This window comes from Salmo trutta, chromosome 40 (assembly GCF_901001165.1).
Source record: "Salmo trutta chromosome 40, fSalTru1.1, whole genome shotgun sequence".
In the NCBI taxonomy this organism is placed as follows: Eukaryota; Metazoa; Chordata; class Actinopteri; order Salmoniformes; family Salmonidae; genus Salmo; species Salmo trutta.
The window spans coordinates 15,162,173-15,187,560 of NC_042996.1; the positions used below are offsets into that span (position 1 = coordinate 15,162,173).

Sequence of the window (25,388 nt, forward strand, 5' to 3'; positions counted from 1 at the left end):
CACATCTATCACTCCAGTGTTAATTTGCTAAATTGTAATTACTTGCTACTATAGCCTATTTATTGCCTTACCTCCTCACGCCATTTGCACACACTGTATATAGACTTTCTTTTTTTCTATTGTGTTATTGACTGTACGCTTGTTAATTCCATGTGTAACTCTGTGTTGTTGTTTGTGTCGCACTGCTTTGCTTTATATTGGCCAGGTCGCAGTTGTAAATGAGAACTTGTTCTCAACTAACCTACCTCGTTAAATAAAGGAGAAATAAAAAAAGGGTACAGGTTGTTTTTTAGTGGTACTTCCGCCAGTAGATGGCAGCAAACCCTGGCTCTGTTGACGCTGACGTCAGAGAGGAAACTAGTCGGCGAATAAGACAAATCTCGCGCTAATATAAAATAAAATGGTGGACGCGCGGATGTTTTGAAAGTGCTCCAAAGTTTACCAACACATTAAATATTTGGGTCACCTTCGTATTCTGTGAATCAACGCCTACAGTGATTGTGAGTGTAATAGCATTTAATGTATGTCTGTGTTAAAACATTTTGGTAGCTGGCTAATGTTACCTACGTCAGTACTACTAGTAGGTTATTTTACTAGGCAAGTCAGTTAAAGAACACATTCTTGTTTTCAATAACGGCCTAGGAACAGTGGGTTAACTGCCAGACGTTTACCTTGTCAGCTCGGGGATTCGATCTTGCAACTTTTCGGTTGCAAGATCGCTCTAACCACTTGGCTACCTGCAGCCCCGGTTAGTACGTTAACAACTATATAAACAAAATTATACTTTTCTGTGACGTTAAACGTTCGCTAGCTAGATAGCTAAATGCCAACCAATCTATTTTGTAGATAGCTACTGAGTTTAGTGTTAGTTTTTCTAAAAATCACACCGATTCAAATCTGACATGATTTGATCTCTCATGTTAAGCCTTAACGACACAGTGGAGACTCGATTCACCCATTTGTTGCAGCCTATCCGGGAGCTCACGAAAAACTGGGACATTGATGTGGCCTCGGAGTTGGCAGATTATCTGGAGGAGGTAGGAATGAGCCCGTGGCATGCATTATGGGGCAAATCATGTAAACAAAATAGACTTAAAGTACTGTATTAACAACAATGTTGTGTGTCAACACACAAACACAGCCTTGAATTGAGTCACTAACTGGGTTGAAAATCACACAGACCAAGGCTGGAGTAGACTGTTAAGAAAGCTTGTCCTCTCACACGTTGATATACACTGCATTTACCACTGTCATATTGTCTCTCTGGTCTGGCAGTTGGATGAGATTTGTATCTCGTTCGATGGGGGCAAAACCACTCTGAACTTTGCAGAGGCAGCGCTGCTCATACAAGGCTCAGCATGCATTTACAGCAAGAAGGTGAGAAGTTGTTTGGTAGAAAAGAAGAACATCATAGGCTGGTTTCATATAATATTCCTGACTTGTTGTCCAAAAGTAACTATGTGATCCACGATAATTAATTTGATCTCAACTGTGGTATAACTACATTATTGTTAGCACCTTGAGTTTTTGAAAAGCACGTTACAGATAACATTTATTATTATTAGTGTTTCCCCTAGGATTTGTTCCAGCAAAGTTGGTGTGGGGGGGTTGTGGGTGCGGTCAATGGCGCTGTCTCTGACCAACATTATATCGAGGCCTTTGAAATGGGCTGGAGAGAGAATTTTACAGTTTTAAAACTAGTTTCCTGCAATTCTACACATCTTGTCAAGGGGCTGACAGGCTGAGAGAGAGAACATTCAGTTTTAAAGCTAATTTCCTTCAATTCTTCTACACATTTTGCCATGGGGCTGAGATAAATTGCAGTTTTAATGTTAATTTTCTGCAATTCTACACTTTTTGCCATGGCTTATGCAATCTATCTGAGTGACTCAAACATTATAACACAATCAACTGTCTAGTCAACTGCATGGCTGTCTAGTTTTTATTTTGATTGTTAGTTCTCAAAGATTATATATATATTTTTTTAAACGTATAGGTCCATTATCTTTTCTACACAGTTTATATCTGGCTTAAGTGGTTTCAGTTTATACAAAGTTTTTCCATTCCTCAAATTATTTTCAAAACAAAATCATATAATTCTTTTATCAAATTTTTGGGGGGAGGCAACGATTTAGTTGGCTGCCGCTGCTAAATGAATATAGGGGAAACACTTTATTAAAATGTATTATTTTGTTATTATTGTTTGATTCAGGTGGAGCATTTGTACAACCTGGTGTACCAAACTCTGGACTACATCAACGACAGAAACAAGAAGTAAGTACAGTACCTTCAGAAAGTATTCACACCCCTTGACTTTTTCCACATTTAGTTGATACAGCCGGAATTAAAAATGGATTAAATAGAGATTTTGTCACTGGCCTACACACAATACCCAATAATTTCAAAGTGGAATTATGTTTCTAGAAATTTTTACAAATTAATAAGAAATTAAAAGCTGAAATGTCTTGAGTCAATAAGTATTCAACCCATTTATGGCAAGCCTAAATAAGTTCAGGAGTAAAAATGTGCTTATTGTGATTTTTGAATGACTACCTCATCTCTGTACCACACACATAAAACTGTCTGTATGGTCCCAAAGTCGAGCAGTGAATTTCAAACACAGAAAGACAGTGAAAAGAAGGAAGCCTGTACAAAATATAAATATTTCAAAACATGCATCCTGTTTGCAATAAGGCACTAAAGTAAAACTGCAAACAATTATGTCAAATAAAATAACTTTATGTCCTGAAGACAAAGCATTGGCCTAGTTATAGTAGACTTAAATTGGCTTGAAAATCTATGGCAAGACCTGAAAATGGCTGTCTACCAATGATCAACAACCAACTTGATAAAGTTTGAAGAATTTAAAAAAGAATAATATGAAAATATTGTACAATCCAGGTGTGCAAAGCTCTTCGAGACTTACCCAGAAAGACTCACAGCTGTAATCACTCCCAAAGCTGATTCTAACATGTATTGACTCCGGGTGTGAATACCTATGTAAATTAGATACATTTCTGTATTTCATTTTCAAAAATGTCTAGAAACATGTTTTCACTTTGTCATTATGGGGTATTGTGTGTAGATGGGTGAGGGGCTGAAACGATTTGGGGTTTTAGGCTGGGTTTCTGTTTAGCACTTTGTGACATCGGCTGATGTAAAAAGGGCTTCATAAATACATTTTCGATTTAATCAATTTTGAATTGTGGCTGTAGCACAACACAATGTGGAATAAGTCAAGGGGTGTGAATACTTTCGGAAGGCACTGTACCCTGCCTCGCTCCCTGTGAACACACACAGCACCACTCAAGCCACCAGTCTTCATGCTGCTCTGCTTCTTCACTTCCTTTCCCATTGAGTTAAAGGGATTTGTACCTGTCATTTTCAGAAAAGATAAACAAGCAGTGACATCTGGAGAGGATGGCACGGATGGGGCCTCATCCAACAATGCTAATGAGGATGACGGTGGGGTAAGAGTGTGGAGCTGGGGACGGTGACAGTTGGGCTAGGGAACCCTAGCCAAAGAGGGCCCTAGGATGTGTAGCAGGCTTTAGTTCTGGCCCAACACTGTTATCACCTGATTTGACTGATGTTTGTTGTTCCCCCAGTTTGACTCCTTAGACCAGGATACAACAGATGTCTCACTGCAGTCAGAGATGAAGAATGAGGCCAACACAGTGAGTGTCCCCCTCTGGAAACATTTAACCCTTTATAAATGCCCCCTCAGAATGTACAATATATTGATTGGCGTTTCAATCAGACTAAAGTGTGTGTGTGTGTGTGTGTGTGTGTGTCCATAATTCTATCTGTGTAAATGATTGTCCTGTGTGTTCCTTAGAATGTGAACGTGGCCCCTCTTCCCCCCGAGTCTCTGATTCCTCCTGAGGCGTTTGAGAAACAGAAGCTGCTTCTCATCAGGTGGGTTCCAAGTCCACGGCCTAAACCGCCCTCAACATGATGAACTCTTCTGTAGAATAACTATGAAACATTGTAAGCCTTGCCGTATGTAGCTGCCTTACTTTTTGATGGAACACATTACTGCAGACGGCTGTCGTATCAATGTTTGTGTGTGTGTGTGCCCTGTTTGTATGTGCTGCAGTCAGAAAGGAGAGGTGCTGGGCAGCTGTAAGGACTTCAGGATGAACACGTTCACTCCGGACGCCCTGGGTATCATCCGTCTCTTCCTGGCCTCCTCTCAGTCCCACTTCCTCAGGGACGCCCTGTCTGACGCACCCCTGGCCCCTATCACCCTGTTCGGGCACCAAGGTAGAGAGGCATTTAGAGATGGATACAGTATATCGACAGTTGTACATTACTGTGTCTAGGTCTATACACTGTACACAACTGTAGTCAAGCCAAAACAGCCGACTGATCATAGAAAACACACAAACACGTTTGTGATGTGTTTTGCCTCCAACAGAGCACTAAATCCCATACCATGTTGCCAGGACCAGCTGAAATGGAATATACAGTTCTTTAATGCGGATTTCTAAGCTATGGCCGGGTGCTGACATCCTTATTGTTGTTGTGTGTCCAGATGACGCAGAGCTTGCATCAGGGGATGCCATGTCGGGCGTTGCCGGGGACGATGGTGGTGATGCCGATGCGGAGAACTTCCTGCCCCTAGAGGACAACGGGATGGAGATGGACCAGGGACCTGAGAAACATATCGACAGACACCAGGTAGGAACGTAAAAATATCTCTCTCTTGCACACACACACACGCACATACTCCTACACATATATATAAATATATAGATATACACTGCGTGCACAATTATTAGGCAAGTGAGTATTCTGATCTTGTCATTGTTTCTATTCACATTTTCGAACTCCAAACCATATAAACTTGAATGCTTATTGGATTTAATCATTTTCAGGTGATATGTATTTGTGTAATGAGGGAGGGTGTGGCGAAAGTGAATAACACCTTATATAAAGGTGTGCATAATTATTAGGCAGCCTCATTACCTCATGTAAAATGGGCCAAAAAATAAATTTAACTGACACTGAAAAACCAAAAATGTAAAATGCCTTTCAGACAGATGCGACACTCTTTAAGAAGCTAAGCTATTGAGGTGTGACCACCGGACATTCAAACGTTTTGTTGCGAATAGTCAACTGGGGCGCAAAAAACGCATCGGGAAGAAAAGGCGCAAATTAACTGCAAAAGACTTGAGAATAATTAAACGTCAAACTACCAGGAACCCATTATCCTCCAGTGCCACCGTATTCCAGAACTGCAACCTACCTGGAGTGTTCAGAAGTACAAGGTGTCAAGTGCTCAGAGACATGGCCAAGGTCAAGAAGACTGAAACAAGACCACCACTGAATAAGATTCACAAGTTGAAGCGTCAAGATTGGGCAAAGAAATACCTGAAGACAGATTTTTCAAAGGTTTTATGGACAGATGAAATGAAAGTGACTCTTGATGGACCAAATGGATGAGCCCATGGCTGGATCAGTAACGGACACAGGGCACCAACTTGAGTCAGGTGCCAGCAAGGTGAAGGAGGGGTACTGGTATGGGCTGCTATCATTGAGGATGAGGTAGTTGGACCTTTTCGGGTTGAAGATGGACTGAAACTCAACTCCCAAACCTACTGCCAGTTTCTGGAAGATTCTTTCGTCAAACAGTGGTACAGGAAGAAGTCCTCAGCATTCTAGAAGGCCATGATCTTTATGCAGGACAATGCTCCATCACATGCATCCAAGTACTCCACTGCTTGGCTAGCCAGCAAGGCCCTCAAAGATGCCTGAATAATGACCTGCCCCCCTTCCTCACCTGACTTAAATCCTATTGAGAACTTGTGGGCCCTTCGCAAACGTGAGATTTACAGTGATGGAAGACCATACACCTTTTTGAACAGCATTTGGGAGGCTGTGGTTGCTGCTTCAGCGAAAATTGATCGTGAACAGATCAAGAAACTGACAGACTCCATGGATGGAAGGCTCATGGCTGTTATTGAAAATAAGGGTGGCTATATTGGTCACTGAATATTTTTGAAAGGCCAAAAATGTTATATAATTGTCATTTTGTGTTACTTATCTGTTACACTTACTCTAAAAATTGAGAATAAACAATTGAGTTGAGAGAAATGATTTTGTAATTTAGCATTTTTTTCACTTTGTCATTATGGGGTATTTCATAGATTTTGAATTTGGGCAGAAACACAACAAAATGTGGAATAAGACAAGGGGTCTGAATACTTTCCAAATGCACTGTACATGCATACATACATTACATGCATGCATGCATGCATGCATGCAGAGGAACCGTAGGTTTCACACATGCCTAGTTCCATTGCAGCTTTTATTGTAGCCCTTTTATGGGACCTTGTGTTGAATTGTGTACGATTTTGTACTATCATGTGTTCTGTTTATTGATGTCTTGTATCAGTGTGTTCTAACTTGTTCTCTCCCAGGCCCTCAGTGAAGGGAGGGTGTTGAGGGAGAGGGGAGGAGTCCAGCAGCTCTCTGAGGAGGAGCAGAAGAAACAGAGGAAGGAGGAGGAGAGGGCCCAGACGGTACGGTTACCCATCACAACCACAGACACGGTGGATAAACCACCATACGTTTCCAGATGGAAAATAGCCATTCTGGTACGCACATATATATTTTTTTGTCTTTGTGATGTGATGATTGTTGCGATGCAGGCAAACATGTGGATGTTGCATGACCTTTATGATACAGTCGGCGAGGACAAGCCTCTGAAAACAGGTGAGGAAACATTTTCCTATCGATGAGATGCTGTCCAACTGACTCTTACTCACTGAGAGGATATCAGTGTATTTTCTATGAGGGGGCCTGTCTGTGTTAAATGTGTGTTCTTTCACCATAGGAAGATGTTATAAGGTTCCTCCGGGTTTGGGTGATTCTGGGAAGCGGAAAAGGAAAGGCCCCTCTGCGCTGCAAGACTTCTGGACCTGGTACACTGGCACCTGTAAGTAGTGTGTGCTGTTGTTTTTATGAAGACTGTGAATAGGATGGAAGATACCTGACAAAGGCCTCCTCTTTTTGCAGATGACCCCCGTGAACCCAGGCTAAAGAATGGACCCACGTATACAGGTAAGGGTGGATCTCATAACTAAATGACAGGAGATGGAGGCGTTATCTTTTGAACCCTCTATTATTTGGCGCTTACAGCAAGTGGTGTTTCTGTTACAGACTTGAACTACATCTATATGAGTAAAATGAAAGACAAGCTGAAGACCCGGAAGAGGATTCTTGGAAAAACAGTATGTGTTTGTACTGCTATGGTCATGCTGCACAATGCATTTGTTGCTGTTTTTATGTACTGAACATACAACCTTTTGCCCTTACAGGGTGTGTTTGTGTCTGACGAGGAGCTGAGGACGTACCTGCAGCTGGACGAGAGAGAAGAGAGGGAGGAGGAGTTAGAGGGCCTCAGACACCACGACCTGCTAGGCCTGCTCGATGACCTCTCTGACAACGAACATGACCCTTTGACTGATGAAGCCCCGGCTGACTTCCTGAGTGGACAGGACTTCGTACCAGGTAGACACTGTCCTGTCTGTCTTTCTATCTCTCAGACCACATTCACACCTGCTATTAACTGCACATATTTTAAGGCAAGGTGTAAACAGAGCCATGAGTCTCGACTGTGACTGTAGAGTTGAACTAATGTATTAGTATCACTCCACAATGATATGTTACTTGACAATACAAAACACAGATGTAAAAAACACTTTGTGGACCACTCAGGAAAGTTTTAAGACACTGTAGGCAATCCTAGGCAAAGATGGTATAGTTCTGAGTATGTTTACAATGTTGCTGCAAGGGGCAGACATGGACGGACTGAGTTACGAAGACCTGGTGAAGAAGAGTGTGGTACGTATACACAGGCAGGTCTCAATGAGCCAGTCTTTCTGGGTCATGTTCCAGCCAGAAACACTACAGGGTTCTGTGTAGCTAGTCACTGATGTTGTCCCCCCCCCCCCCCCTTCATATTTCAGGAGCAGTTCCTGGTGAACTCCCAGGGTTATGCCCAGGAGACGGCACTGTCGAAAAGAGTGAAGGAATGGGAGGACAAAATACGACCGGAACTCACCTATCAGGTAAGATTCAATGACATACTTTCCAGACATTTTGCTGTAGATCAAGTATTTTTTCTATTCTAATAAAAAATGATATCATTGTTCACCCCGTTGGTGATTTCTAGTGTGGCGTGATGTGATCTGTTGGCTAAACCTCCTGACCCCATGTCTCTAGGAGGTGCGTGCTACGTTTGACATCCATGACTATGGGGACAGGATCGTTGCAGCGTTGAGCAGTGTGGGCCAGAGGAGGACCTTCTCCTCTATAGTCCACAACATGGACAACTTCGAGGCTTGCAAGTACATGCTGGCTTCCCTTCAACTGGTGAGTGTGTGTGTGATTGAATGAATTGAATACAGCACAATCTTATCGAGCGTAATCAGCCACTGTCTGGAGTTTAGTCTTGACACTGAACACTTGATATTTAGAGATACTTGATTTTATTGTATGACAAATTAGTTTGATAGCTTCTAGTACAAGGTGTATTTGTCTACAGCAACTCCATTACTCTACCATCAGGACACTGTGCTATCAGGTTATCATCATGCTCTCCTCTTCAGGCCAACGACTACACAGTGGAGATAGACAGGAGTGAGGATCTCGAGGAAAGCATCGACACCATGGGACTCACTCTGCTCAGCAAACACCGGGCTAACCATCGATTCAAGAAAGCCCCTGCAGCAACATTCGACCCTATATGACCCATTCATCTCCTGATCCTGTGTGTGTGTGTGGGCTCTTGCCTCCTACAGACTCAGTGGGGACTAGAGACCCATTACTCTGATACGTGGTACCCTCTCCTGTGTGTGACGCCACTTGTGCCTACCGGACCACTAGTACTGACCTGCTCTATCAACAACCTGGCTGCACCCATTCTCTCCTCACGTACTTGCTCTTATTTCATTTCAACCTCCTGTGTATTGTTTGATCTTTGGTGTCTCTGTCCTCTGTATGTCTTGTCTGTGTATATCATGTCTGTGTATTCCTCTGGTTCTGTCAAGAGAAATAATCTCTTTTTTATCTCATTCACCTGCATCTACACAATATATTTACCAGATGTGGCACTCAGGGTATGTTGGTAGTGTTGACTGACCCTAAGAATTATCACCCTGTTCACAATGTTTGCCTTCGTATCCATGACAATTGTATACGTTGCTTTTTATTTACATGTTTGTCCAAGTGGTGTAGAACTCATACATTTTCTATATCAGATGAGAGGACTTAAGAAAAACGTGATCATTTTTCTTTCATTCAAGAGAACAACCTACATTGGGAAATTGTTTCACTGGTTTGTAAGGAAATGTTTTTATTTTTATTTTTTTTACAATGGCCAAAAATGTGTAAAAATAAAACGAGCACGTAGATTTTACTAAGATTACATGAAGACACTTTCAATATTGCAACACCTACTAGTGACTGTATACTAGTGATTGTAGTGCCCTTGACAAAAGACTAGTATAAAGACAATTTCATATCTTAACCATTATCGGTGTCGAACAAAAACAATTTATTTCAAACACAGAATCATAGCCTCGATGAAGCGTCCATATTGTTGTGGTCCAGTCTGGTCTGAGAATAATTCACAAGGCCTCATTTCTGATGGAGGATTATTGTTATCTGGACATTGGGTTCAGCTTAAGTGTAACATACTATAGGTCTTTTGATACAGTCTTGTTGGAGTGGTTACCATCATTCACTCAGGGAGTTTGACGTAGCTCTTCATATGGTTCCTGATGCTCTCAGCAATCTGCACATCATCCTTCATCCTGTTGTAATAGTCCAGGAACAGTCCATCTGGGTTGACCAGGTAGATGAGGATGGTATGGTCCACTATATAGTCCCCGTCCTCATCCTTAGGTCCAGGGCTGGCGTACACCCTGTAGTCCTTCCCCGCCACCTTTACCTCCTCTGGAGTACCCGTCAGGCCGATCAGCCGGGGGTGGAAGTCCTTCACGTATCTTTCCAAGGCCGCCACGTCGTCTCGTTCCGGGTCGACCGTCACAAACAGTGGTTGGACCGCGGGGAGAGACGGGTCCTTGTCCAGAGTGCTGACCACAGCAGATATCTTATCCAGCTCATCGGGGCAGATGTCAGGGCAGTGGGTGAAGCCAAAGTAGAGGAGCACCCAGCTACCCAGGAAGTCTCTCTTGGTCCTGCGGTGCCCCCTGTGGTCGAGGAGGCTGAAGTCTCCCTGGCCCAGGGCCACCTTTTTCAACTGCTCTATACGCTGCATTCTGTGATTTTGCTGCTTCTCGTTACGCACGTACCACCAGGTGCCAAGCAGTCCTCCGCCGAACAGCAGGGTGACCACCAGCCGTGTTCGCAGCCTGATCTTGGCTGTGGAGGTGTTGGGTCCCTGGGAGAGGGCGACCCTCTGGGTGAAAAGGGGGAGGGAGAAGGGGCCACGGGAACTCCCCAGTGTCTGTTGCGGGTTTGTAAAATGTTTAGGTGTATGGGGTCCACAGATGGGTGCCTGTGAGGAGAGCCACACCCTCTGGGGGTAGTGTGTGGAGCCAGAAGTCTGTTGGACTGCTGAAGACCTCAAGGTGCATCTCAGGAGTCTCCCAGACGTAGCGTGGAGGTCACCCCCTATGAAGCCTACAAGTCCCAGCATCCTTCTCTCCAGACACAGCATACTTCCCCCAGCAAACCTAGAGGGGGGGGGGGGGGGGGGTTGAGAATAAAGGGCTGTCACCAGAGCCACAAACCCTGTCTATGTCTACAATTTATCTTCTTAAAATGTGAGTGTTAAACCTAACCTAATTTTTAAAAAATGCTTTAAGATATAGCCAATTTTGACTTTGTGGCTGTGGTAACTAGGAGAAACCAGAAAAGTGAGAATGTAAACTGTGTTCCCAAGGCATACCAGCCCATTCAAATCAAATTGTATTGGTCACATACACAGATGTTAATGCGAGTGTAGCGAAATGCTTGTGCTTCTAGTTCCGACAGTGCAGTAATATATAACAAGTAATCTAACAATTCCCCAACAACTACCTAATACACACAAATCTAATTGGGTGAACGAGAATATGTACATATAAGAATGGCCAAGCAGCATAGGCACGGTGCAGTTGATGGTATAAAATACAGTATATACATGTGATATGAGTAATGTAAGATGTTAACATTTTAATGTGGCATTGTTTAAAGTGACTAGTGATCCATATATTAAAGTGTCCAGTGTTTGGGTCTCAGTGTAGGCAGCAGCCTCTCAAAGTTAGTGTTTGCTGTTTAACAGTCTGATGGCCTTGAGATTGAGAAACAGCTTCTATCTTTCAGTCCCAGCTTTGATGCACCTGTACTGACCTCGCCTTCTGGATGATAGCAGTGTGAATAGGCAGTGGCTCAGGTGGTTGTTGTCCTTGATGATCATTCAGTCTAATAACACCACAGGATTTAGCTCTGTAATTGTCCTGGCCCTGTCAAACTATACCACACAGCACTACTACCAAGACAATACAGGTTAAGAAACTGACTAGTAATAGGCGACTCAAGCTAAACTGCATCATTATGTCCAGCTTGAGTGGCTGGCTATCTGGCTAAGCCTACAACCTACCTGATTTAGATGCAGACGTTTTTATGCGTAATGACAGAACTCTTTAAAAGTAGTCATGCTTTCATACAACATGCAGGTTATCTTGTAATATCCCATTATGATGGCAAAACGGATAACATAGCTGGCTAGCTACCTCAACTTCCTGGCTGGTCGACCTTTACATGCACACACTGCTTATGTGATACTGATGTTACATGTCCACCGTTTTTTCAGATATGTTTATTCGACAATAACGATATGTAATAAATAAACAAAACAAAACAAAAACGACTATTATGAACAATACAACAATTGGTAAATGTGTTTGACAATTGTGCTTTTACAAAAGAGTTCAATTTTTTTTTTTTACATGTTGAAGTAACATCGGCAGATTCGTGTATATCTCTGTTTCTGTCCTAGACGTTCCACTAGGTGGTGCTGTTGTCTCTCCTACATGCTGCAGAGTTCACAAGAGTTCAAATGTACATGAATTCCTTCAGTTTATCTTCTTTCTTTCACGTGTAGGTAATTTGTTGGTGCTGCATATCCAATGATTTCATCGGTCATGTCTGCATGGTTAGATACTTCCATGGTTCAAGAGATCATCTGAAAAGGGCAACAGGTAAAAAAATAAAAAATAGAGCTAAAAAAAAACGTATTCACTTGAGCTCACTTCCAGACAGTGTTTTTCCATGCTTATATTAGTGGTGTGTTTTTATACTACGGTGTGTGCGTGTACATTTGTGCGTGCGCCACTGGATGAGTCATATTATATATACTGTCCATAATGTCAATACACACCATCATATACATATATTGTATATTTATATTCCGGACTCTGACATTGCTCGTTCTAATATTTCTATATTTCTTCATTCCTTTCTTTTCCTTTGGGGGATTTGCGTGTTTTATTTTGTATTGTCAGGTATTACTGCACTGTTAGAGATCGGAAAACATAAGCATTTCACGACACTCGCGATAACATCTGCAAAATACCTATGTGTATGCGGCCAATAACATTTGATTTTATTATTATAGAGTTTCTCTCTCACCACCTCACTGAGCTTTGGTCACTAAACTCAACTCTGGCCCATATTCCCTCTCCCCTCTCTCTCTCTCTCCAGTTGTTATAATCTATTCCCCTCTCTCTCTCTTTTCATCACTCTTCACTGGAGTTGTAATATATGACTGAGGCTGTTTTTCATCTCTTTCTTATCCCATGAGAAAGAGACAGAGGATATGTTTTTCTTTCAAATGAAAACGAATTTAAATATTTCTACCGATGTGGTAGTGGTGCATCTAGTGCATAGTACAATGCAGGCCTTGTGGTAAGATGCATTGTGTTGTTCTACAGTAATAAACGCAAATGTAAATGCCCCCAAGCAGTACCCAGGCTATAATAACTAGATCATGTAAATTGAGTCTGAGTCTGCTGATGAATAAAAACTAGTGTGGTAGAGTTAATTTAAGTCATGCAAAGCTGGATTGTGTAGTCTCTCTAATGTTTAGTGTTTTGATATTAAGATGTTAGGTAATTACTGGGCTTATGTTAGTGATTTGTTATGAGGCCATTTGTTGTTATAAGAGGCATTATGTGGTGTAGCTGCGTAGCTGTAATGCAATGAATGTGGTGATTATTATGCTGCACTGTTATTAGTGTGCTGCTTTAAATGTTAATGTTATTCAGGCCGCTCTGCCTTGGTCTCCGGGGCGGAAACAAACACACACACACTAATGAGCCCTGTCAGATCCAGAACTATGATTAGAGGAAATCAAATCAATGAACAAAAGCAGCCCCCCCCCCCCCCCCCCCACTATAGATGAGACAAACTACAGCCATGAGGACCAGTGTTAGCCAAGACCAAAAACAATGTGTGTGTGTGTATATCTGCTCTCTCCTAGCCAAAGGTGAAAACAGCTTAGATAAATCCCTTCACCCTAATACCCCGCCCACCCATGCCCTCCCACTACAGCCCTGCACTCAACAGACATCTCTTATCTAACTGTCTCGGGTTGTTTTCAATGGCTCAGATCATTTGCATGTTATTGTATATAAAGGGGATATTACGGTGCTTTGGAGACTTTTTGTGACATTCAAGGGGAAAATGTACCTCTTAATGTCCAGTGAGCTCACCATCAGGAAACAGGGTGCGTGGCAGTATTCTATGTTAACACAAATGGAATAGTCTGTTCTGTTATAGTTTGGAAAATGAAGTCAGATCTGGCTTTTAGAAGTCAATTTAGGTACTAGTGTGTGGGTTCGGTATTGTGTGTGCGTGCTGTGCATGTGTGTGCTGTGCATAGGTGCGCGTGTGTGTGTGTTCGTGCGAGTTTGTGTTCTGGCCCTGCTGTGTTGACAGTAATAGGCAGGCTCCCTATTCCAAACCACTGTGGTCACTGAGGAACAAGAACAGTAATTAAATCTCTCTTCCTCTTCAATCTTTTCCTCTCCTCTCAATCTCTCTCTCCCTCCCTCTGTCAACACTATCCCTCACTCAACCACCTCCTGTCTCTCTCACTTCCTTCCTCCTTCTCTCTTTCTCTCAGTAACTACTCCTTGCCACCCCATTTCTTCTTCTTCGTTCTTTATTGACTCTCTCTCTCTCTCGCTCTCGCTCTCTCTCTCTCTCTCTCTCTCTCTCTCTCTCTCTGTGTGTAAAACACATATGTTTCTCCCTCTCTATGGTTTCCATGTTTAATTAATATGCTGAGCAGACTACAGGGCTGCAGTATCCAGGTCATTTCACAGTCTGTGTCGCACTCCCTTTGCGCTATACTTGCTAACCATATTAGCCTATCGCCCACTTAGGCCTATCTTCAAATGTTCGAGGAATGTTTTATTTGATCGCACACAAATTTTATTGGTCACATACACATGGCTAGCAGATGTTATTACGAGTGTAGTGAAATGCTTCTAGATCCGACAGTGCAGCAGTATCTAACAGGTAATATCTAACAAATCCACAACAGGTGCATATTAACAATATGTGCATGCTTTTGGGGGAAAATATCAGGCAGACACTCAAGAGTTAAACAACAAGTAACTCATATTTAGCTCTAAATTAAACTAATTTGAAAATATCTAATTCAAAGTAATTTCAGTGCCTTGGGTGCACCATGCTGTAGGCTGAGTGCTCAACTCTGCTACTGTTGCAGCTGGAAGAAACCAGAAGTTCGTCCCGTAAGAGGAGCAGGGAGGGTCGGGACTTGGACAGCTGGGAGCAGAGGTCCTGTTGGTTCTCTTCATGTGGCTCTGGTAGGAGTAGTGGGTGTGAGGGTCACGGTTCTGGTGGCTGTGTCTCTTGCCAGAGAAGCCAGGCTGCATCACCTCGCTCTCCCTATGCCTCTCAACATGGCTGGACCTGGAGTAGCAGCTGTATGGGTCAGGGCGCCTCTCCTTCCTCCAGATCCGGATGTGGCCAGGTTTGCTGCTTCTCTCTCTGGGGGACGAGGAGGAGGCAGAAAAGGGGACACTGACCTTCTGCGGGGCCTCCATGTTGGGCTCCCACACGTCCACTAGCACGTAAGACTAGATGTCCTTCAGCTCCAGGCAGTCTTTGGCAGACTGGTCCCTTGGTCTGGAGAGGATGGAGGGAGGACATCCAGGCTTCAGGCACCTCCCCACACCTGAAGGCCCAGATGATCTCCTCTTGTTCTTCACAACGTGGACAGCTGAGGGCAGCAAGCCAGGGCGAAGCGGGATGTTCTCCCTCCATCCAATGGATCCTAAGTTCCTTGGTGTCTACATTACCAACAAACAAGCACACCAAGGCAGTCGTGAAGAGGGCACGACAAAACCTATTCCCCCTCAGGAGACTGAAAAGATTTGGCATGGGTCCTCAGATCCTCAAAAGGTTCTACAGCTGCACCATCGAGAGCATCCTGACTGGTTGCATCATGGCCTAGTATGGCAACTGCTCGGCCTCCGACCGCAAGTAACTACAGAGGGTAGTGCGTACAGCCCAGTACATCACTGGGGCCAAGCGTCCTGCCATCCAGGACCTCTATACCAGGCGGTGTCAGAGGAAGGCCCTAAAAATTGTCAGAGACTCCAGCCACCCCAGTCATAGACTGTTCTCTCTGCTAACACACGGCAAGCGGTACCGGAGAGCGAAGTCTAGATCCAAGAGGCTTCTAGACAGCTTCTACCCCCAAGCCACAATACTCCTGAATATCTAGTCAAATGGCTACCCAGACTATTTGCATTCCCCCCACCCCTTCTTTTACACCGCTGCTACTCTCTGTTATTATCTATGCATAGTCACTTTTATAACTCTACCTACATGTACACATTACCTCGACTAACCGGTCCCCCTGCACATTGACTCTGTACCAGTACCCCCTGTATGTAGTCTTGCTATTGTTATTTTACTGCTTTTTTTTAATTAGTTATTTTTATTTCTTATTCGTATTTTTTAAACTGCATTGTTGGTTAGGGGCTTGTAAGCAAGCATTTCACGGTAAGGTCTACACCTGTTGTATTCGTGGCATGTGACTAATAAAATTTGATTTGATTGATTATAGCCATGCTGGTTTAAAACACAGAAAATATAGTTATTACACACATTAGGCCAACCTAATATTTTGCCACGTTTTTTCACTACTAGAACCTCCTTAGGTACAATAATATTCCTTCACCTCACTATGGTACTAAGGCATATTAATATTGATATATAATATAGAAAGGGTATTGTAATGACACTTCTGTTGATCCCAACTCTGGCCCAGCTGTGTCGAACAAGGTCACAATGTGTTTCCAACAGAGTGCTCTGCCTTGTGCCCAGGGCAACCTCGCTCCAGCTGGGAATACCCAGTTTCACTCTCTCCCATGCTAACTGGGGCACCTGACTGTAAACTGTTGCCCGTGTTTTGATATGGAGCAAATCTGTCAGCTGCTCCTATGGCTGGTGGAAATAGGAAACAAAAAAACAATTAGAGGATATGCCTTTTCAATGGTGTTGATGTTTTCTCCGAGCCACAACTCCTTTTTACCAAATGGACTTGCAGTGTTTGTGTGTGTGTTAGCATAAACCTAGCTTAATGGCAATGAACACACTCCATTTCCCTGCCTGTTTAAATGTGAATGTCTGTATTTCCCAGAGAAGTGATGACAGGAGAGACTGGGAGATCCAGTCTTAGCCCACAGCGAGATCAGGGCAGTGATAAGAGAAGAGGCGGTCAGATACTGTCTTCGCCCATAGCGAGGCTAGGGCAGTGATGAGAGGAGAGGCGGTCAGATACTGTCTTAGCCCACAGCGAGGCTAGGGCAGTGATGAGAGGAGAGGCAGTCAGATACTGTCTTCGCCCATAGCGAGGCTAGGGCAGTGATGAGAGGAGAGGCGGTCAGATACTGTCTTAGCCCATAGCGAGGCTAGGGCAGTGATGAGAGGAGAGGCGGTCAGATACTGTCTTAGCCCACAGCGAGGTTAGGGCAGTGATGAGAGGAGAGGCGGTCAGATACTGTCTTAGCCCACAGCGAGGTTAGGGCAGTGATGAGAGGAGAGGCGGTCAGATACTGTCTTAGCCCACAGCGAGGTTAGGGCAGTGATGAGAGGAGAGGCGGTCAGATACTGTCTTAGCCCACAGCGAGGTTAGGGCAGTGATGAGAGGAGAGGCGGTCAGATACTGTCTTAGCCCACAGCGAGGCTAGGGCAGTGATGAGAGGAGAGGCGGTCAGATACTGTCTTAGCCCACAGCGAGGCTAGGGCAGTGATGAGAGGAGAGGCGGTCAGATCTTGTCTTAGCCCACAGCGAGGTTAGGCTAGTTTTCACAGCCTGCTTGTCTTCTTGTCTTTATACCAGTGTGTGTTTTTGTTTGTTAGTTTGTTTGTGTGTGTGTGTGTGTGTGTGTGTGTGTGTGTGTGTGTGTGTGTGTGTGTGTGTGTGTGTGTGTAGGGGGGGGGAAGAGGAGATATTCTGGAGAGAGTTGTTGGAGAGAGCAGGACACAGGGTCCTTCCATGTGTGTTCATAGACTGTACGTCCCCACTTACCTCCTGATGATGGTAGCATGGCATTCATAGCATCTCCCATAGGATAGCACACAGCAGAAACCTCCACTCCTTGCGGCACAGTGGTGGGAGCAATACCTATATGTGTTACTAGCTTATGCAATTCTACTTATGCAATTTGTCAAAATTCTGGGTACACTCCCTTCCCTCTTCCTTTCAGACAGTAGTGTTCTCTCACTCTCTGGTCCTCTGAAAGCCTGCCTTATATAACTTCTGCTGCAGTGTTGCACAGGGATGCACAGCAGCTCAGTCACACTCACAGTAGTCAGGTTTACTGACTCGCCATCTGATAGAGAGAAAACCCACAGGGCAGAGGATACCAGGGTGTTCTGGTAAAGATGAAAAATCCTTCAAAGTCAACTTTGAACTTTTGTAGTCTTTCCTGAAACTTTCAGTCATTGGCTAGCAAGGACCATTTATTAAAACCCCCTCAACAGAAAACATCTCACAAGGAAAGATGAGGTTTGACTGTTAAGAAAGTTTCACTTTTCTCTGTAGTTTTGTTTTTAGCTTGAACAATTTGCATCTAGCCTATTTCATGTGATGCGGTCCAGTGGACTTGGTTGCCTAGCAACCCCTCCGCCTCGATTCTTGTGATGCTCTGAGCTCGTCGCAGTTCCATTTTTATAACGTGAGGCCTGCCTGTTGTGAGTCATTGTGTATTGTGGCGTGTTACTCAGTTTGTTACTTCATGACCTTTGTGCTCACAATGACAACATGTCAAAGCTGAGAGCACATAGTTCCATCTGTAGACAGTAATCAGCACTGACAAGTAGCCTGCTTCGGTTCCATTTGATGCCATTCTGATAGCCATGAATGTTAAGGGTTCTTGCAACACGAAGGAGAAAAGCTTTCAAAGGCTTGCCGAATGACAGACATCATAATTATTAAAAATTTTATTTTTTGGACAACATATCTTATCGTTTTGACAATATCGCGATATTATTTTTGTGCTAGTTGGCTTTACCTTCACCAAAACTTCAGTATTTTTTCTTCATAGCTTGTTCTCCATCTTCTTTTTAAATTGGGAGCCAATTTGTTTTCAGCAATTTTATTTCCATGACTAATCAAAATTCATAATGAATAGTTTGAGAATAATCAGCACTGACAAGTAGCCTGCTTTAGTTCCATTTGATGCCATTCTGATAGCCATGAATATGAAAGGTTCTTGCAACACAAAGTTTTCAAAGGCATTGTAGATATTACAAAATGCTGCTTGCAGAATGACAGATACCATAAACCTGTACATATTTTCCCCCGTAGTGTTTCATGTCTCTCTGAAGGTACACTGCAGCTGTGAGAACCCACAAGAGTCCTACCTCATCAGTCTCTCCTCCAGTACCTGTCCTCAGTGCAGCGAAGGGTTAAATCCCTCACATCATAAGTTCATTGTGCATTCATGACATACAATCTGTGCTCTCTTGTTCAGGTTCGATGGCTGGTTGAAATTAGCTATGTTCATTGATCACAGCTGATGGGTCAACAGCAGGTAAGGGAAGGGTTAATCCATTTTAATCTGTAAGGAAAGATAGAGAGGATAGAAGGAGAGGAATTAATCAGACAGCAGTATTTAGTATGAGAACCTTTACTAATGAGGCCTGCATAGTTAACACAACGAGAAAAGAGAATCGGAGGGAGAGAGTGTGTGTGTGTGTGTGTGAGAGAGAGAGAGAGAGAGAGAAGATGGAGGGATGGAGGGAGGGAGGAGTGAACGACCGACGGAAAATGAATCACAAGCTGCAGGAGAATAGGTTGTCAGCATCCAGAGCTCCAAGGTCTGACTCTCATTAAAGGTAAATACAGTGTGTGTGTCTATATTTACTTGATATTTGCGCTTACAGATACGTGTCCTAGATGGTGAAAGGAATGCCTTTGATTTGACCCGTGTCGTTAAAGAAGCAGAAAGAGCAGATAAAGGGAAAGGGAGAGGTAGAGCGAGAGATGGGATGCAAAAGCATGGGCATCAAACGTGCTTGATACCCAGACCGAGACGGGAGAGAAACCAGTAGAGGGACCAACCATGCAAATGAGAGAGAGACTATTGGTCAGTGGCAGAGAGAGAAAAGGACAGGGGGGGTTATAGAATAACAGCTCAAGTAAAAAGGAGACATGAGTGCAGTATCAAAACAAAAGGAGGTCTAGAGAGTGAATTGTGCAGCATCTGAGTGAGTTTGAGAGAGAGCTGTACGGTTTGTCTCTTTGTTGCATGCATCTCAGACTGCGGTCCCTCGCTCAGTTTGTCTCTTTGCTCTCCATCGTCCGTGCGTCTCTCTCACCTCCAGGATGGAGGGGCTGCTGCGGCTGAGTCTACTCGGAGCGTGAGGAGCCTTCCTGGGCTTCGTCTGCGTCATCCTCCCCCTGTCTCTCTCTGCCCTGGTCCCCCGATACTCATCCATCACTTGACCTCTGCAGTACAAGAGAGCATCTGGACCCACACAACACCTCCCCCTAATCCCTCACACTGAGTCGCCAGGGCAACCATGGACGGACTACGCCTGCCACCGGTCATCGAGGAGGTCATGGACCCTGCAGGTTAGTGTGTGTGTGTTTGTTTGTGTATGTGTGTGTGTGCTTATCACACAATCATGTGTGTGTTGTTTGTGTGCCTGTGTGTGTGTATTACATACCAATGACTCCATGGATGTGTACACATAATGTTGTGTTCGTGAGTGTGTGAGCCATAAAGGCTCTGCCAGTGTATGTGTGTGGGTGTCTGTTTGTGTGTCTGTGTGTTTGTGTTAGCCAGTCAGCGAGGCCTGTGTTTACCAGAACAGACGGATTAACAGAGAGGTTTCATCTCAGAGGGATGGAGAGACAGCCTGCCAGCCTTCCATAGTGACACTACTCAGGGACATCATCCAGCAGAGAATGTAAGCTAGCTGGATCACAGAGCTCTGTGAATATTACATTCATAAACTCTTAATATTATTTAAATGTTTAAATATTGGATTTACACATCCAAATATAAATGCTGATGCTGGGTAAATAGTCAATCATCAGAACAATGGGAATTCTGTATACATTCTTTCAACTTTCAGATCCCCAGGGGTTTTCCTGGCATTAAACATCATGTTGTTTTGTTTGAATTGGACATTCAGCCTATGTATTTGTAATGACCTCTGTGTGAATCCTTTATCAAATCAAATCACTTTATTTGTCACATGTGCCGAATACAACAAGTGTAGAGTTTACCGTGAAATGCTTACTTACAAGCCCTTAACCCAACAGTGCAGTTCAAGAAGAGTTAAGAAAATATTGACCAAGTAGACTAAAATAAAAAGTAACACAATAAGAATAACAATAGCGAGGCTATATACAGGGGGCACCGGTACTGAGTCAGTGTGCGGGGGTACAGGCTAGTTGAGGTAATTTGTACATGTAGGTGGGGGTGAAGTGACTATGCATAGATAATAAACAGCGAGAAGCAGCAGTGTACAAAAGGGAGGGGGGGTCAACGTAAATTGTCCGGTGGCGGATTTATTAATTGTTCAGCAGTCTTATGGCTTGGGGGTAGAATCTGTTGAGGAGCCTTTTGGTCCTAGACTTAGCGCTCTGGTACCGCTTGCCGTGCGGTAGCAGAGAAAACAGTCTATAACTAGGGTTACTGGAGTCTCTGACAATTTTATGGGCTTCCCTCTGACACCACCTATTGTATAGGTCCTGGATGGCAGGAAGCTTGGCCCCAGTGATGTATTGGGCTGTACGCACTACCCTCTGTAGCGCCTTGCGGTCAGATGCCGAGCAGTTGCCATACCAGGCGGTGATGCAACCGGTCAGGATGCTCTCAATGGTGCAGCTGTAGAACCTTTTGAGGATCTGGAGACCCATGCCAAATCTTTTCAGTCTCCTGAGGGGGAAAAGGTTTTGTTGAGCCCTCTTCTTGGCCACGCAGTCGTGGGTGAACAGGGAATACAGGAGGGGACTAAGTACACACCCCTGAGGGGCCCCAGTGTTAAGGATCAGCTCGGCAGACGTGTTGTTGCCTACTCTTACCACCTGGTGGCGGCCCGTCAGGAAGTCCAGAATCCAGTTGCAGAGGGAGATGTTTAGTCCCAGAGTCCTTAGCTTATTGATGAGCTTCATGGGCACTATGGTGTTGAACGCTGAGCTGTAGTCAATGAACAGAATTCTCAAATAGGTGTTAATTCTGTCCAGGCGAGAATGGGCAGTGTGGAGTGCGATTGAGCTTGCGTCATCTGTGGATCTGTTTGGGCGGTATGCGAATTGGAGTGGGTCTAGGGTGTCCAGGAGGATGCTGTTGATGTGAGCCATGACCAGCCTTTCAAAGCAGTTCATGGCTACCGACGTGAGTGCCACGGGGTGGTAATTATTTAGGCAGGTTACCTTCGCTTCCTTGGGCACAGGGACTATGGTGGTCTGCTTGAAACATGTAGGTATTACAGACTCGGTCAGGGAGAGGTTGAAAATGTCAGTGAAGACACTTGACAGTTGGTCCGCGGATGCTTTGAGTACACATCCTGGTAATCCATCTGGCCCAGCGGCTTTGTGAATGTTGACCTGTTTAAAGGTTTTGTTCACATTGGCTACCGAGAGCGTTATCACACAGTCATCCAGAACAGCTGGTGCTCTCGTGTATGCTTCAGTGTTGCTTGCCTCAAAACGAGCATACAAGGCATTTAGCTTGACTGGTAAGCTCGCGTCTGGGTTTCCCTTTGTAATCCGTAATCGTTTCCAAGCCCTGCCACATCCGACGAGCGTCAGCGCCGGTGTAATAGGATTCAATCTTAATCCTGTATTGACGCTTTGCTTGTTTGATGGTTCATCTGAGGGCATAGCGGGATTTCTTATAAGCGTCCAGATTCGTCTCCCGCTCCTTGAAAGCAGTACCTCTAGCCTTTAGCTTGATGTGGATGTTGCCTGTAATCCATGGCTTCTGGTTGGAATATGTACGTACAGTCACTGTGGGGACGATGTCGTCGATGCACTTATTGATGAAGCCGATGACTGAGGTGGTATACTCCTCAATGCCATTGGATGAATCCCGGAACATGTTCCAGTCTGTGCTAGCAAAACAGTCCTGTAGTGTAGCATCCGCATCATCTGACCACTTCCGTATTGAACGAGTCACTGGTACTTCCTGCTTTAGTTTTTGCTTGTAAGCAGGAATCAGGAGGATAGAATTATGGTCAGATTTGCCAAATGGAGGGAGAGCTTTGTATACATCTCTGTGTGTGGAGTAAAGGTGGTCTAGGATTTGTTTTCTCTGGTTGCACATGTGACATGCTGGTAAAAATTTGGTAAAACGGATTTAAGTTTGCCTGCATTAAAGTCCCCGGCCACTAGGAGCGCCGCTTTTGGGTGAGCATTTTCTTCTTTGCTTATGGGCTTATAGAGTTGGTTGAGAGCGGTCTTAGTGCCAGCTTCATTCTGTGGTGGTAAATAGACGGCTACGAATAATATAGATGAGAACTCTCTTGGTAGATAGTGTGGTCTACAGCTTATCATAAGGTACTCTACCTCAGGCGAGCAATACCTTGAGACTTCTTTAATATTAGACATCGCCAACCAGGTGTCAAATAGACACACACCCCCACCCCTCTTCTTACCAGAGGTAGCGTCTCTGTTCTGCCGGTGCATGGAATATCCCGCTAGTTCTATATTGTCCGTATCGTCGTTCAGCCACGTCTCGGTGAAACATTAAGATGTTACAGTTTTTGATGTCCCATTGGTAGGATAATCTTAATTGTAGGTCATAAATTTTATTTTCCAATGATTGCGCATTGTCAAGAAGAACGGATGGCAGGGAGTTTACTCGCTCGCCTACGGATTCTCAGATTCCCCTTTTCCTGCGTCTTTTCTTCACGCAAAAGGCAGGGATCTGGGCCTGTTCCAGTGAAAGCAGGATATCCTTCTCGTCGGACTTGTTAAAGGAAAAAGTTTCTTCCAGTCCGTGGTGAGTAATCGCTGTTCTGATATCCAGGAGTTATTTTCGGCCGTAAGAGACGGTAGCAGCAACATTATGTACACAATAAGGAAAAAAAGAAGTTACACAAAACGCAAAAAAACGAACAAAATAGCACAATTGGTTGGCAGAATGTAAAACGTCAGCCATGTTCCTCGGGGTCATCTTCTAAAAAAACTTGCTTTATGATAACTAGCCTATGTATAGTGTATGACTGACCATTGGTCCACAGGTTAAGTTTGGCCATTGATCCAATTACTACAAGCTATATGCAGACGCAATATTTGGAGTGTTGCAATGTTTTTTGTTACAAAAGGGGCGGCTCCTTGTAATACACTCCGGCATTCAACATACTTTTTAACTACCTGAAAAGTTTTGTCGCTTGGTTTCTTGATCTGATCTATGTGCTACATAGGCTATTCATCAAAGTAGCTTATTTTGCATTTAAAACCAAATATTATAAAAATTATAAATCGGATTATTTCACATGGAGATGTGGGAAGCTAAAAAGGCTAGCTAGCTCGCTATGTTTTTAGCAAGGCTAAAGCTAGCTAGCCAGGCTGCCACCTAGCTACTACTAGCAAGGAAAGGCGACTCTTCCTTGCCTTCAGAAAATGTTAAGACACAAATAAAAAAATGTTGAAGTGTAAATGGGAGAGGGACCGGCGAGGATATCATGTTACTAAAAGGTATCCGCTACTCCAAAAATCCCACTCCACCCACGTACACACACACACACACACACACACACACACACACACACACACACACACACACACACACACACACACACACACGTACGTAGATCAACGGAGTGAAGCTTGTAGTAACATTAATTTTAGCCATGGTCTAATCACATGTATGGTTCCTTATGTTAATTAGCCAAGACATACTATATTTGAGGTGAGAGTGTGAGTTAGGTATAGGAGAGACAGTGTTGTAGTTTTAACAGGTGCAGGTGAGACGGTGTTGTAGTTTTAACAGGTGTAGGCAGTGTTAATTTTTGCACTCTTTTTTTTAGATTTAGTCTAATCTTAGATATTTTTACATTCGAGAATGTTTTGCAACTGAACGTGGTTCTGGTACCAGAGCCACGTTGCAGATTGAAAATACCATGAATAGAGCTGACGTTATTCCTTATTCAACATGTCAGAGAGGCATGTTTGTTCTACATACAGTAGCATATTTCTATCAGAATTTTCCAAAACGTTACGTCCCAGGTTGTTAGCTATAGCTGGTGTAGTTGTTGTAGCCTAAATGAATGGTTGAAGGTTCAGTCCGGAAGTAGTCGAGTTTTAGAACAGCCAGCAATATGCTTTATGACTGTAAAAAGCGGCCCACCAATGCACAATAGAAAGAGAAAGGTAGAGCTGGTATATGGGCCATGTCTTTTAAACGGTAAAGGCTAGAATCAAGCTGTTTTCTCTGAGGAAAAGAGGGAGACTTGGTTACGGTGGCTGCAGAACCTGGCTATGAAATGCACTGGGGAAAGTGGGAGGGTTGAACGAGACCACACTTTCAAAGACAGCCTACTTTTCTATACTAGAGGGAGAGAAAAACATAACTGTTGTTTTACTATTAAACTCAATGCTGCTATTGTTTTTCATTTAGTAAAGAAGCTTCTTTCTTAACCAGGCAAAAGGTAGCTAACTAGAAGACTGGCGGTGACTGGTTAGCCACGGGGAAGCAGGAGAGTCGGCTTCACGATGTGTATAATCGGAGCCACTCATCGCTTGCTCCTCTGCAGCGCACCAGCTGATGTAGGCTGTGTATGCCGGGTGTGGCTTGTCCTTTAGACTGCTGAACAGAGCTGCTCTGTGCATCTGTGCTGCTAATATTCATGGTGCTTATCACTGAAAA

The 25,388-nt window shown here is 43.9% G+C and overlaps 2 protein-coding genes and 1 long non-coding RNA gene across 6 annotated transcripts in view; 2 read left to right on the forward strand and 1 right to left on the reverse strand.

The window, feature by feature from the left end:
* Positions 1–745: 745 nt before the first annotated feature.
* On the forward strand, positions 746–9,427 carry LOC115180248 (condensin-2 complex subunit H2). Of its 3 annotated transcripts, none has more exons than XM_029742184.1 (18): positions 747–1,037; positions 1,276–1,377; positions 2,213–2,274; positions 3,389–3,470; positions 3,609–3,677; positions 3,839–3,918; positions 4,100–4,266; positions 4,538–4,683; positions 6,426–6,527; positions 6,657–6,720; positions 6,842–6,943; positions 7,024–7,068; positions 7,168–7,238; positions 7,326–7,518; positions 7,802–7,851; positions 7,977–8,078; positions 8,233–8,382; positions 8,619–9,427. In XM_029742184.1, the coding sequence occupies exons 1-18, from the start codon at positions 918–920 to the stop codon at positions 8,757–8,759; spliced, it is 1,848 nt and encodes a 615-aa protein (XP_029598044.1). In that variant the 5' UTR covers positions 747–917; the 3' UTR covers positions 8,760–9,427. The 3 variants fall into 3 exon arrangements, with proteins under 3 accessions (XP_029598046.1, XP_029598044.1, XP_029598045.1); XM_029742185.1 differs by having other exon boundaries at positions 7,808–7,851; XM_029742186.1 differs by lacking the exons at positions 7,802–7,851; positions 8,619–9,427 and having other exon boundaries at positions 746–1,037; positions 8,233–8,377.
* LOC115180249 (protein SCO2 homolog, mitochondrial) lies at positions 9,348–11,807 on the reverse strand. Of its 2 annotated transcripts, none has more exons than XM_029742189.1 (2): positions 11,618–11,807; positions 9,348–10,709 (listed from the first exon to the last, which is right to left on the reverse strand). In XM_029742189.1, exon 2 carries the CDS (start codon positions 10,691–10,693, stop codon positions 9,752–9,754), a length of 942 nt encoding a protein of 313 aa, XP_029598049.1. In that variant the 5' UTR covers positions 10,694–10,709; positions 11,618–11,807; the 3' UTR covers positions 9,348–9,751. The 2 variants fall into 2 exon arrangements, with proteins under 2 accessions (XP_029598049.1, XP_029598047.1); XM_029742187.1 differs by having other exon boundaries at positions 11,368–11,805.
* A 7,475-nt stretch (positions 11,808–19,282) lies between these two features.
* LOC115180297 (uncharacterized) overlaps positions 19,283–25,388 on the forward strand; it is a 33,413-nt gene continuing 27,307 nt past the window's right edge. Inside the window, exons 1-2 of the long non-coding RNA XR_003873049.1 lie at positions 19,283–19,398; positions 19,888–20,137. This is a non-coding gene — a long non-coding RNA (uncharacterized LOC115180297). The remainder of the gene's footprint in view (positions 19,399–19,887; positions 20,138–25,388) is intronic.